Source organism: Sorex araneus, chromosome 2 (genome assembly GCF_027595985.1).
Source record: "Sorex araneus isolate mSorAra2 chromosome 2, mSorAra2.pri, whole genome shotgun sequence".
In the NCBI taxonomy this organism is placed as follows: Eukaryota; Metazoa; Chordata; class Mammalia; order Eulipotyphla; family Soricidae; genus Sorex; species Sorex araneus.
Genome location: NC_073303.1, coordinates 63,552,647 through 63,567,056, shown reverse-complemented (window position 1 = coordinate 63,567,056; position 14,410 = coordinate 63,552,647). Strand labels below are relative to the sequence as shown.

The following is a 14,410-nucleotide window of genomic DNA, read 5'->3' as shown; positions in this document are numbered from 1 at the left end:
TTAAATTAGATGACAGATTGAGGAGTGTCTTAACAGCACAGGAGAAATAATGGAGAGAAATACCTCTTTCCAAGTAAGCTTTAAGTTCCTCTCCAAACTCTCTTTTATTATCATGATGAAATGAAGATAAGTAAAATTTAATAGGTATAATGGTCTATAAAATGATTAAATGAAATTTTCGAGGGGGAGCTACATAGTTTTCAAAGATCAAGGATTAATTAAGTTTATCTAGAAGCTCAAGTTTAGGTCCTATTTTTATTATAACATCATTTTTATTGCTGTTTCGGGACTACTTGTGGCTCCTCAGAAGTTACTCCTAGTGGGGTTTGGGGAACCATATGCGATGATGGGGATCCAACCCAGATAAACCCCATGCAAAGCAAATGCCCTACCTTCTGCACTATAGTTCTGGCCCTCTTGTAATAGCTTAAATCTTTTAAAGTATATTATGTTCCTATGAATCTTTCCGAGGATCTGTCAATTTTCCTAGAGAATTGATCATTAAATACCAGAAAAATATGGTCCAAATATGTCAATACGGGCAAGAGAGATAGCGCAATTCTAAGGTGCTTGGCTTACACACTGGGAGCCTTTGTTCAGTTGACACATTGCATCTGATCTCTGAAGCACTAACAGAAGAGATTCTTGAACTCAGACCCGGACATAAGTCTCGTGCACAGCTGGGTATAGCCTCCAGGCCACAGAAGCAAATGTGTAAACATGTCATTTACTTATTTTTATTTATTTTATTTATTCATCATTTATTTTATAAATAGAATTAATTAATTTATTTATTTTTTCACTTTTTGGGTCATACCCAGCGATATTCAGGGGTTACTCCTAGGCTCTGCACTCAAGAATTACTCCTGGTGGTGCTGGGGGGGGCCATATGGGATGCTGGGGATCGAACATGGGTCAACTGCATGCAAGACTAACGCCCTACCCGCTGTACTATCTCTCCGGCCCCTCATTTTTAATTTTTCAATTTCTGTTTGGGGGTCTTACATGAAAGTACTTGCGAGATACTTCTGGCTGGGTGCTCAGAGGTTGCCCTTGGCAGTCTTTGAGGATCCATGATGTATCGACGATCAAATTTAGATTTTTTCCATATGCAGTACACACACTGCAACTCTTTGGGCTATCTCTCCAGCCACTTTTATTTTTAGTAAATCATTTGTGGATACCAAAGTACTACATGAGGAATCTGCTGATAGTGAAGCAAGTGTAAAATGTGTTTTAGTTATTATGAAAGTCTTTGTTGAATACCCTAAGAAGTAAAGAATACCTTTTTAGTTTTTTGTTTCTTTGTTTCAGTATTTGGAAATGATGGATTTTATGTTATACTGAAAGGCCTGGCTCGACTTCAAAAAGATCCCTATAAACATTTGATTGAAGACATTAAGTCAGCAACTTCTTTAATGTCTTCAAATTGCTACAACTTTGTTTACAATGAAGACTTCAAAAATATTTCAATTACTGACGTGTGCGTATCTTCAAAGTGCTTAAAGGTGAGAAATGAATGTTTATTTTTCCAAAACAATGAGGTAATATCACTGGAAATTTTTAATCTTTATTTTTTCCAGATTCTTAAATGCAAATTTCTTTGGTGCTGAAATAGTCTAGATACTATGTCTTAAATAATACCATTTGAAATTTGACATTTGTTTAAAATGTTTTAAAACAAATTCTAAGAAATGGAATGATTGAATTCTTTTGTGAGATATAAAAAAATTATTTGAGACTACTACTAAAGGACAGTAGAAACAAGGGCCAGGAGGACTGGTCTGTGAGTGGAAGCCTGTTTCAAGTGCTGGGGGAGAAGGCAGTTGGGAGAGAAAAGGAACGAACCACTATGACAAAGAGAGTTGGAAATGATCGCTCTGGATAAGAACTGTGTGTGGGGGCTGGAGCGATAGCACAGCGGGTAGGGCGTTTGCCTTGCACGCGGCCGACCCGGGTTCAATTCGCAGCATCCCATATGATCTCCTGAGCAGCACCAGGTTTAATTCCTGAGTGCAGAGCCAGGAGTGACCCCTGTGCATCGCCAGGTGTGACCCAAAAAGCAAAAAAATAAAAATAAAATAAAATAAAAGTCCTGTGTTTAAAAAAAAAAAAGAACTGTGTGTGAAAGTAGGTAAAGGAACAAACATGATAATCTCTCAGTATCTGTATTTCTGTATTGCAAACCATAATGTCCAGAAGGCAGAAGGGTGGGGGGAGGAGGAGAGAGAAGGAAAGTAATTGCCATAGACCAGGTAGAGGAGAGACTATGCAGGAAGGGAAATCTTGGTGGGGCTCTGGGTGGTGGGAAATGTACAGAGGTTCGGGTATGGGTGTTGCAATATTGTATTACTGAAACCTGATCGTGAACAGTTTTGTAACTGTGCATCTCACAGTAATTTATAAACAAACAAACAAACAAAAAAGCTTTTAATGAGAACTACCTTTCACAACACAGAACCCACTGACAAGGATGTGTGTCATGCTTGGTGACTGACTAATTTGATACGAAGCAAAGGAGCACATGAATTCACAGAGACGGAGATCATAAAAAAAATAGGGCTTCAATTGTGTTCCCCTCATCCTGCTTACAGTCTCGAGATAAAAGGTAGCTCAAGTTCAGAAAGCAAATTTTATGATTCCTAATTTTTTGTGCAAGCATTTCAAAGTAACTATTAAAGCTCTGAATGAAAAGGAAAACTTACCTTTAATAGAAAGGCTGCCAATATCCCTTATAACTTAACTATCTATTATGTATCTAATCTTTTTATTATATCATACATACTATTATAACTGTAGCACTATCATCTCATTGCTCATCAATTTGCTCGAGCGGGCACTAGTAACGTCTCCATTGTGAGACTTGTTACTGTTTTTGCATATCGAATACACCACGGGTAGCTTGCCAGGCTCTGCCGTGCAGGCAAGATACTCTCAGTAGTTGGCCGGGCTCTCTGAGAGGGACAGAGAAATAGAACCCGGGTCAGCCACATGTAAGGCATCCTAGTATATTATCTATAAATTACATAATACAAGTTATATTTAAATTTAACATAGTAAAATCCTGGACACAGAAAAAAGTGTTTGTCATATAAATCCTTTTTATTTATTTATTTCCAGATGATATAGACTTTGTTCCTTTTTTTATTTTATTTATTTTTTTTTAATTTATTTTATTGAATCACCAAGTGGAAAGTTACAAAGTTCTCAGGCTTATATCTCCGTTATACAATGCTCAAACACCCATCCCTTCACCAGTGCCCATATTCCACCACCAATAAAAACAAAAACAAAACAAAAACAAAAGCAAAAACAAAAAAAACAGTATACATCCCACCCCTCACCCCCCAACCCCCCTCCATGCGTGAGTGATAATTTCACTTCCTTTTCTCTTTACCTTGATTACATTCCAGATTTCAACACACAACTCACTATTGTTGTTAGAGTTTCAAAACAGACTCACTATTTTTGTTGGAATTTATCCCCCAAGAATACAGCTCTATTAACAAGGAAATATTTGATAATAAGTTTTCCACTGATGAGAATGAAGAGATAAAATGTTTACAATTTCTGTATTATAGTAATTAAGTCCGCGGAGATTTAAGTTGGAAAATGAATCATTTCCCTTCCTGGATCAGCATGTAGCAAAAGCTTAGTTCACAGTCTCCATACATGGGTGCAAGCACTTGCTGGAACCCCAAATCCTAAATTGTCTCTGGTTCCCGCTCGTTCCACGTCCACCGGCTGTGCAGAGGCATGGGCACCCGGGCCGAAATGCGGCCGGAGCCAAGCACTGGCCCTGGCGGGGACTGCCCCGCGGCTGTTTCAAGTTCAAAGCACATTTTTTTTTTTCCCGCGCCAAAAGTTCATACCTTCTCAACGGACCCACAAAATGTCGGACACCACGCCTTCTCCTGGAGGAGAGAGAGACCAAGAAGGAAGGCTATTTCCTCCGTTAGCCAGCGTGGGGCAAAAGCTTAGTTCACAGTCTCCATACATGGCTGCAAGCACTTGCTGGAACTCCAAATCCTAAATTGTCTCTGGTTCCCGCTCGTTCCACGTCCACCGGCTGTGCAGAGGCATGGGCACCTGGGCCGAAATGTGGCCGGAGCCGAGCACCGGCCCCGGCGGGGACTGCCCCGGTATCCCCTAGACTTTGTTCCTTAAAACACATTCTGATTTGGTAAAATCTGCAATTGACTGAAAATAAATATTTTTGCTTTGTGAATATTGTCACATACGTAGACAAAGTAGTTTTGACAAGATAATTTTTGTGTTGGAAAGATAGTCACCGAGTAGAGCACTTGCCTTGGACTTATTCACTGGATTTGATCCCTGAGCACTGCCAGGAGTGATCGCTGAGCACAGGGCCAGGAGAAAGCCTTCAGCAATGCTAGGTGGGACCTAAAACACAAGAGCAAAACAAAAGATAGGTCTTAGAAGACAATGTTTGAAAGCAAATCAAAATGGCAAAGCGCGGTCACCTCTCACCCAGGAGAATGCCCAAAGGACCAACCTCAGGGCTGTATCGCTATACTGCTCAAGAGCTAGAGTATAGGCCTGGCATTGGCATCTCTGTGCTCAGTTCCTGGCACTGCTTGGTGGAACCCTAACGGCTGCAGCATATTCTGAGTCAAGCACCAATTTTGTTCCACGTTTCCAGGTAGGACTCAAAACATAGCGCCCCCCCCCCCAACACTTCTGTCTGCCAGAGTACCAGTGGCTGTGGGCCTTAGGAATAGAACATTTAAAATAATTAATTTAAAAGTTCTGAAATAGTGGGGCTGGAGTGATAGCACAGCAGGTAGGGCGTTTGCCTTGCACTTGGCTAACCCGGGTTCGAATCCCAGCATCCCATATGGTCCCCTGAGCACTGCCAGGAGTAATTCCTGAGTGCAGAGCCAGGAGTAACCTCTCTGCATCACCGGGTGTGACCCAAAAAGAAAAAAAAATTAAAAGTTCTGAAATAGCAAGTGCTGATGTGGCTAAGGAGAAATAGGAGCCCTGATACATTGTTAGCAGACATATAAACTGGGCCAGGTTCTGTGGAAAATAGCATAAATATTTTTCAAAGACAAATTACCATAAGATCCAGAAATTTCACTACTCTGTATCAAACCCAAGAACAAAAAACCCAGTAAGATGAAAAAATACAGGTGAGCTCCCATCTACATGGTGCCGTTTACAATAGCTAATCCATGGAAACGATTCAAGAAACCAATTATAGTTGAATTAATAAATAATTATACTATATACCAATATATGTGTGTATATATATATACATACACACACATATATATATACATATGTATGTATATAAAGTGTGATATGACTGAACTATAAGAGGATCTAAAACTATTCCTTTTGGTACATTGATGGAAAATAATTCTGAAGCAGAAATGCAAATACTGGATGACTCAGATATAGTGTGTGCAAAGGAAAGCAAGGAAAGGAAGAAACAGTATCCAGTGAAAATAGCCCTTGGGCACTGACTATACAACTGAATTTTCCTGGAATGGGGGAATGAACTAAATGGTAAAAAATTGGCCTCAATGACAATGTTGGGACAATACTAATATTTTGGTTTTAAGTGTCATATGGTAACATTATGCCTCTAGAATATGTGAAATTTGCAGTTTATAACCAATGTAATCTCAATAAAAATCCTTACTCAGGGGCCAGAGAGATAGTGCTTTTCTTGCACATAGCTGACTTGGTTCGATCACTAACACCACATACAGTCCCTCAGACCACATTAGGAATGATCCCTGAGCTCAGAGCCAGGACTAATAAGCCTTGAGCACTGCTGAGTATGGCCCCAAACTAATTTTTTAAAAATTACTTTTGAAATAAATAAAAAGAAAACACTTCTTTAATAAGATGCCTCAAATTACATTAACTTGTTTCATGAAATATCTAATGCTTTTATTAAGTGCTAAACCGTATGTATACAATGTTGAATTCATTAGAAAATTATTTTTCAGAATTATCTATAGAAATGTATTATTCATTAACATAAATGCCCTTAAAGATTAAGCCAGACAAGGAGTATTTCAAAAAACAAGCCGAGTTCAGGAGAAATTTTTTTAATTATAGTCTTGGTAACATGGTACAATAGTATCAGTGTTTATGGTTTAGTGTACGCAATCATTGTAGCTAACCACTACCATCTTGCTGTTACTTCTAGTTCACCTCTGCATTCCCTCTCACTTGGCAATCCTGGGCATTGAATGTATGGTAAAGGGATTATCATTGATACTATACATTCCCTTGCTTAGTTTCTCAACAAAGCACAGCTGATTGAGATCACCTAGTATTTTTCTTTCTCTTCTGACTCATTGTACTTAAACAATACCCCTCCCCTATTTCCATCCAAGTTGAAGCAAGCTAAAAGTTTCTATCATTTTTATACATATAATTATTTTATACATATAATTATACATAAAAATATCATTTTTATATATATACATATAATATACTTCTTTATTGTTGTTTTCTGTGTTGTTTCCATATGTTGGCTACTGTAATTAGTAATTTCATGAACATAAGTATGCATGGATTTTTTTTAATTAATAATTTTGCATTTGGGGCTAGATGCTAAGAAGAGTCATCACAGGATCGCAAGTTTTTTGTTTTTTTTTTTGCTTTTTGGGTCACACCCAGCGATGCTCAGGGGTTACTCCTGGCTTTGCACTCAGGAATTACTCCTGGAGATGCTTGGGGGACCATATGGGATGCCGGGGATCGAACCCGGGTCGGCCGCGTGCAAGGCAAACGCCCTACGCGCTGTGCTATCGCTCCGGCCCCAAGGATCGCAAGTTTTATAGAGTTCTCCATGAAGTTTTTCACAAAGTTGAGCCAGTAAACATTCCTACCAACAATAAAAGAGGGTTCTTTGTTCTCATACCCCCAACACTGGTTGAATCTAGTTTAAGAGGCAGATCCTGAGTACTTTCCACATATTGGATTAAGGAAATGGGTTCCCTATATGCTCAGTGAAGAGACTAATTTAGAACGTAACAGAGTCTTAGAAGTCAAAGTAGAGAAAAAAATTCCAAAAGCATGAGATGATTAAATGTCCTTCATAGATGGGGCTCCTTCCTTTTACAATAAGATCTTTGCATGGGATCCTCTTAATGTTTTTGCTTGATTATATCTTGTGTCCTTATGAGCTCTTGTTCAATGATTTGACAGGTGGTTGAAAGCAAATTTAATTGAGCAATACAATCTCAAAAAAAGCATTAAAATATTTAATCTGACAAAAAAGACTGGTCCTCCAGTCATTTATCTCCTTCTCTTCAAAAAGGAGCACAATTGGCTTCTACCTGCATCTTCTGTTTTAGTAGGCAGGGTGCTTTGTTTATTCAGTAAATGTTCTTGTTATTCCTCAATAGTAAAAATAATAAAATATAAAATGATATATCTTTTATTCTCCTGCTTGCACAAATTACCGAGAAAGTGATATACAATTCATATGCATTCCATTATCCATTCTTCTGATTTTCTTTTATGGTAAAAATGTCTCTGAGGGGCTAGAGCAATAGCACAGTGGGTAGGGCGCTTGCCTTGCAAGCTGCCGACCCGGGTTCGAATCCTGGCATCCCATATGGTCCCCCGAGCACTGCCAGGAGTAATTCCTGAGTGCATGAGCATTGCCGGGTGTGACCCAAAAACCAAAAAAAAAAAGTCTCTGAAATGGTACACAATTTAATACACAGAGAGACATATATACATGCACATATGCACACACTTACACATACATAAAATATATTTGGCATTGTGGTTGAACCGGGGGATCACTGAAATAAAATATAATAAATGCCATTGTCCCTAATAGGAGAGGAAACTCACACTTGTTACAAAGATTGCAGTACCCAATATTGTGTGCTGACTCTACAACAATGCTGAGCATATTGTTAGAGAGTTAATTTTTTAACCACAGTTATTACTGTTTTTAATGACTTTACATTTGATTACTTATTCCATATTATACAATCAGGCTTTCAGTTTTTGGTGTCAATTATGTGATAAACTTCTCTCATTGTAATCTATGAAGCATACCAGTTCAAAAACCACATTGTCAGTAGAATATTATTGAACACCAGTCAGATTTCATTTTGTTGTTTTCTTGCATAAAATAATTCAGTTCTTTCTAGGCACTTACAAGATATATTCAGATTCCTTTTCATGTATTTCAGGGCTCTTCATTTAGAGATTTAACTCCCTGCTGCACTTTTGGAACTTTGTATTATTTTCTTACTACTACATATTTTCTTTCCTATGCTTGGAATAGTATGCTCCTTAATGGTTTCCTCATAGTCTCTGTGAATTCTCAAGGAAGTAATGAAGCTTTAATTCCTGCCAAATATGTTCATGTTTCATCCTTGTACCCTGGGTAATTAGAATATATATATTCCAAGATTGTTCTATTGTTTCTTTTGTAATATGATTCACTTTTCTATGTTTTGAGTTTTGTTTCAATCATGTATAAATTCATTGAATTCATGTATTTTATTCTTTAAAACCTGTTCATTGGTATAATTTGCATATATAGTTCTAAATAGGTCTCGCTCTTTCACACACGTATATATGATTAGGTGATTAAAAATGAATGAATGAAAGAGAAATGGAAAAAGCAGTGGATTTATGGAGAGGTATATATGATGTGGGAACCTTTCAATTCATAGTAGTTGGAAAGCACTTATGGATCACTAAGCCAATTTGGGCAAGTTTGTGTTTAATTGTTAAAATCAACCAGAAAATGTCATTTTTTATAAGAATTTGTGAAGGAATTGTATTAGTCTATTGAGAGCTTAACTTCTTTAGGAAGAATAATAGTACATTTAACTCACAATCATGTGTATCTGACTGTTGTTTAATCTATGATTATTAATTTAGAATTTATGAATATAATCATGATTTAATGATGTCAACTTCAGGCCCATGGAACACTATGGTTCCTTCCTGACACTGTGTGACATCATGAGCATACAGAAGTCCAAGAGTACATTGGGTATAGCCCATAAACTATAGAAATTGTACCTAAAGCATGTTACAAATTCAGTTCAGTTCCTCTCAAAATCCCAATGGTACTTTTTCAAGGAAATAGAAAAATTCTAAAATATGTATGCAAACAGAGACCTGCATAGCTAAAGAAATTCTGAGGAATAAAGGAATAAAATTTGAGTTCCACACTCTTACTTCAAATTATCTTACAAAATATTCTTAATCTAAATTGTCTGGCTTAAGAATAAAAAATACACCGATTCCAGTGGGATAAAACAAAAATCTTTAAATAGGTCCCTAGTTTTCTAAACGCTTAATTTATATAGGCAAACAGTTACAGTGAAGAAACGAAAGCCTCTTTGAACCATGAGAATGGCAAAGAAGAACAACCAAATGCAATGGAAAAATGAAACTAGCCATTACTTACTAGGACACACCAAATTAGTTAAAAAATGGGTTAAAGGCTACTATATAAAACCTGAAATTATAAAGCACAAAAATAAAAACTTAGGCAAAATAATTTATAGTATTGGCTTTTTTTTACATAACTGGGAATCTAACAGCAAGGAAAACAAAAACAAAACAAAGAAAATTGGACTGTATCAAATTGAAAGGTTTATATACTGTGATAGAAACAACAACAGAAGTGAAGTGGCAGCCTATAATTATTTTATAGTGGTACACCATGCATCTGACAAGGGGTCAATATCCAAAATATATAACTTGCATGACTCAATATCAAATAAACAATGGGATAAGAGGTTGGTAAACATGTCTCCAAATTAACCATCAGGTACCAACAGGCAGGCAAATATATATCCAACTGTCACTGTCATCCCGTTACTCATCGATTTGCTCGAGCGGGAACCAGTAACATCTCCATCCTGAGACTTGTTACTGTTTTTGGCATATCGAATATGCCACGGGTAGTTTGCCAGGCTCTGCTATGCGGGCGAGATACTCTTGGTAGCTTGCCGGGCTCTCCGAGAGGGGCAGATGTGTCGAACCTGGGTTGGCCATGTGCAAGTCTAACACCCTACCCGCTGCACTATCGCTCCAGCCCCAACATCGCTTACTATTGATGAATTGCAAAAAACCATAAAGAGATATCACCTTGTGACTACTATAAGATATAGCTACATAAAAATGATTGAAAACAGTAAATCATGTCCAGAGTTAGAATTGAGCTTATTTTTGACTCAGATTAGACCTGACTATGAGTTGGAAATGACCTTATTATCCATCCAAATAACTAATGTTTATGTCTATTCTCAATGGCATATAAAGCAGCTATAGCAGATACAAATTTTGTCTTATACTGCAATCGTGATGAAATTTAGGTGATTAAGTAAAATAAATGGGGAAAGGAAGGACAATTTTTTCATTTCATTCATGTGGGCTATAAGCAGCAAGATGATTGATAAAACAAACACAAATAACTTTTTAAACTTCGAGAGAAAGCATGGAAGTTGCCCGAGAAGAGGAGAATGTGGAGTGGGAAACATGAACACAGGAAATCAAGAGATAAAGGGGCAGCAAGGGTGCTTGCCTTGCATGTAACTAACCCAGATTCAATGCCAGGTACCACATATGATTCCCTGGTTCCTAAGAGCTTGGCCACAAGTGATTCCTGAGTAAGAACTAGGAGTAAGCACTAAGCAGTGCCTGGTATGGTCCAAACCCAAAAACCCCAAACAAAAACACCCCCAAATTATGAATGGTATAGCTATGGTACAGGTATAAAAGTCATACATATACAGATACACACACACACACATATATATATATAAACATATATATGTGATACATAGATGTACCCATCTATACTTATACATATATGTATCCAAAAACATTAAACAAGATATGTTTGGGGGTATGAAAATTCTTATTTATACATAGATTACTAAAGTATAAAAACATAAATGTTACATACTATAAACCAATGGCTGAATCAATAAACATTTTATATAAAATTAGAATGATAAATAGAATATGTTTGATATTCACAATGGGTAAAAAGGATGCCTGGGGAAAATATATTTCTCTTCTTTCCTTTTTTTTATTAGTGAATCACTGTGAGATTACAGTTACAGATTTAGCACATTTTCATGCTTGTGTTTCTGTCATATAATGTTCGAGAGCACATCCCTCCACCAGTTCCCATTCTCTACCACTGATGAACCCAGTATCCCTCCCACCCCCCAATCCCATTCCCTCCAACTCACCGTGCCTCTGTGGCAGGGCATTGCCTTTTGTTCTCTTTCTCTTTTTGGGGATTTTGGTTTGAAATATGGGTATTGAGTGGCCATTGTGTTCAATCTACTGTCTACTGTCAGCACGCATCTCCCTGAGCGGGTCCTCCAACCACATTTTACTTGGCATTCCCTTCTCTATCTGAGCTGCCTTTTTCCCAGCTTGTGAGGCCAGCTTCCAAGCCATGGAGCAAACCTCCTGGTACTTATTTCTAATATTATAGGGTGTTAGTCTTCTATTCTGTTATTTTAAATATTCCACAGATGAGCGCAATCTTTCTATATCTGTCTCTCTCTTTCTGATGCATTTCACTTAGCATGATACTTTCCATGTTGAGTGGCTTATATGCAAAGTTCATAACTTCATCTTTTCTGATAGCTGCATAGTATTCCATTGTGTAGACATACCAAAGTTTCTTTGACCAGTCATCTGTTCTGGGGCACTCGGGTTTTTCCAGATTCTGGCTATTGTAAATAGTGCTGCCATGAACATACAAGGACAGATGTCATTTTGACTATACTTTTTTGCTTCTCTGGGATATATTCCCAGAAGTGGTACTGCTGGGTCAAATGGGAGCTCAATTTCTAATTTTTTGAGAAGTGTCCATATTTTATTTCAAAAGGGCTGAACTAGTCGGCATTCCCACCAGCAGTGTAGAAGGGTCCCTCTCTCCCCACATCCATGCCAATAGCAGTTGCTTTTGTTCTTTTGGATGTGTGCCACTCTGTGGTGTGAGGTGGTAGCTCATAGTTTTTTTGATCTGCATCTCCCTGATGACTAATGATGAAGAGGATTTTTTCATGTGCCTTTTGGCCATTCGTATATCTTCCTTGAGACAGTTTGTGTTCATTTCTTCGCCCCATTTTCTGGTGAGGTTGGATGTTTTCTTCTTATAGAGTTCAACCAGTAACTTACATACCCTTGATATCTACCCCTTATCAGATGAGTATTGGGTGAATATCCTTTCCCATTCTGTAGATTGTCTTTGTATTCTGGTCACTGTATCTTTTGTGATGCAAAAGCTTTAGTTTGATATAGTCCCATTTATTTCTGTTTCCATTTGGTTGATTAGTTGCATGTCATCTTTGAAGATACCTTTAGTTTCAATATAGTGAAGGGTTTTACCCACCTTGTCTTCAATGTACCTTATGGATTTTGGTCTGATGTTGAGATCTTTAATCCATTTTGATCTGACTTTTGTGCATGGTGTCAGGTTAAGGTCTAAGCCCATTCTTTTGCATGTGGTTGCCCAGTTATGCCAGCACCATTTGTTAAAGAGGCTTTCCTTGTTCCACTTCACATTTCTTGCTCCCTTGTCAAAGATTAGATGATCACACATTTGGGGTTGTGTGTAGGAATATTCCACCCTGTTCCATTGGTCTGTGGCTCTGCCTTTGTTTCAGTACCATGCTGTTTTGTTACCGCTTTGTAGTAAAGTTTAAGGTTGGGGAGGATGATGCCTCCCATTGTCTTTTCCCCAAAAATTGTTTTAGCTATCTGTGGGCTTTTTTTGTTCCATATGAATTTCAGAATTCGCCAGTGAATCCATCTGTACCTAGGCCTTTGTTTTTGGGAAGACTTTTGATTAGAGTTTTGATTTTCTTGATATTAATAGGTCTATTCAGGTATTCCAAGTCTTCTTGGTTCAGTCTTGGAAGATTGTAGGAATCTAGGAATTTATCCATTTCTTTTAGGTTCTCTTGTTTCGTGGCATACAATCTTTCAGAGTAATCTCTGATGATTTTTGAATTTCAGTGGTTTCTGTTGTGATGTCCCCCTTTGCATTTCTGATTCAGTTTATTAGGGTTCTCTCTGTCTCTTTCTTTGTTATTCTTGCTAATGGTTTATCAATCTAGTTTATTTTCTCAAAGAACTAGCTCTTGGTTTCATTGAAACTTTTGGATTGTTTTTTGGGTTTCCATGTCTTTAATTTCTGCTCTAAGTTTTATTATTTCTTTCCTTCGGCCTGGTTTGGGTTCTTTTTTCCGGTTCTTTTCTAAGATCTTGAGCTATAAAGTCAAGCTATCTATGTAGGCCCTTTCTTCCCTCCTGAGGAAAATGTTTGCAGAGCTATAAATTTTCCCCTTAACATGGCTTTAGCTGTGTCCCATAGGTTTTGGTAGCTTGTGTCTTCATTTTCATTTGTTTTGAGGTATCTTTTGATTTCTTCCTTTATTTATTTCCTGACCCACTCATTGTTCAACACTGAGTTGTTTAATTTCCAAGTGTGTGACTCGGTTCTCCAAGTCTGTGTGTGATTAGCTTCTATCTTCAGCGTATTGTGGTCTGAAAAGATAGTTGATAGATTTTTCTGTCTTCCCGATTCTATTGAGGTATGTTTTGTGACCCAGCGCATGGTCTATTTTGGAAAATGTTCCGTGTACACTGGAAAGAATGTGTATTCTTTCTTTTGGGGGTAAAAAGCCCTGTGCAGGTCAATTAGCCCTCTCTGCCATTTCTTCCTTCAGTGTCAGTGTTTCCTTGCTGAATTTTGTTCTTGTCGATCTATCCAGAGGTAATAAGGCAGTGTTGAAGTCTCCGACTACTATTGTGTTGCTAGCAATGTCCTCCTTAAAGTCTGTTAGCAATTGTTTTAAGTATTTAGTTGGTTGCTCATTAGGTGCATATATGTTTAAGAGTGTGATTTCTTCTTGTTGTACATATCCCTTGGTAAATAGAAAATGACCTTCACTGTCCCTTCTAATCTTTTTCAACCTGAAATCTATGATGCCAGATACTAGTATGGCCACCCCAGCTTTTTTGAGGGAGTTGTTTGCAGGATTGTTTTCCATCCTTTCACTTTGAGTCTGTTTTTGCTCTGACTGTTCAGGTGTGTTTCTTGTAGGCAGCAGAATGTTGGGTTTAGTTTCCTAATCCATTTTGCCACTCTGTGTCTCTTGATTGGTGCATTTAAGCCATTGACATTGAGAGAGATTATTATCATGGGGTTTGTGTCATCTTTCTGTAGAGTTTGTTGTTCTTGTAGGGTTTTTTCTTGTCTTCCAGTAGCCTCTTTAGTCCTTCTTTTAAGTTTTGTTTTGAGTCTACGAAGTTCCTGAGATGTTGTTTATCCATGAAGTAGTGTATGGTTCCTTCGAGTTTGACCAAGAGTTTAGCTGGATAAAGTATTCTTAGTGAGGCGTTCATTTCA

The 14,410-nt window shown here is 37.7% G+C and overlaps 1 protein-coding gene across 1 annotated transcript in view; it reads left to right on the top strand.

Moving 5' to 3' along the window:
- The window catches only part of CNBD1 (cyclic nucleotide binding domain containing 1), a 364,454-nt gene that overhangs the window by 176,000 nt on the left and 174,044 nt on the right, over window positions 1-14,410 (top strand). Inside the window, exon 6 of the mRNA XM_055124427.1 lies at window positions 1,315-1,508. Coding sequence (XP_054980402.1) covers window positions 1,315-1,508 — 194 coding nt within the window. The remainder of the gene's footprint in view (window positions 1-1,314; window positions 1,509-14,410) is intronic.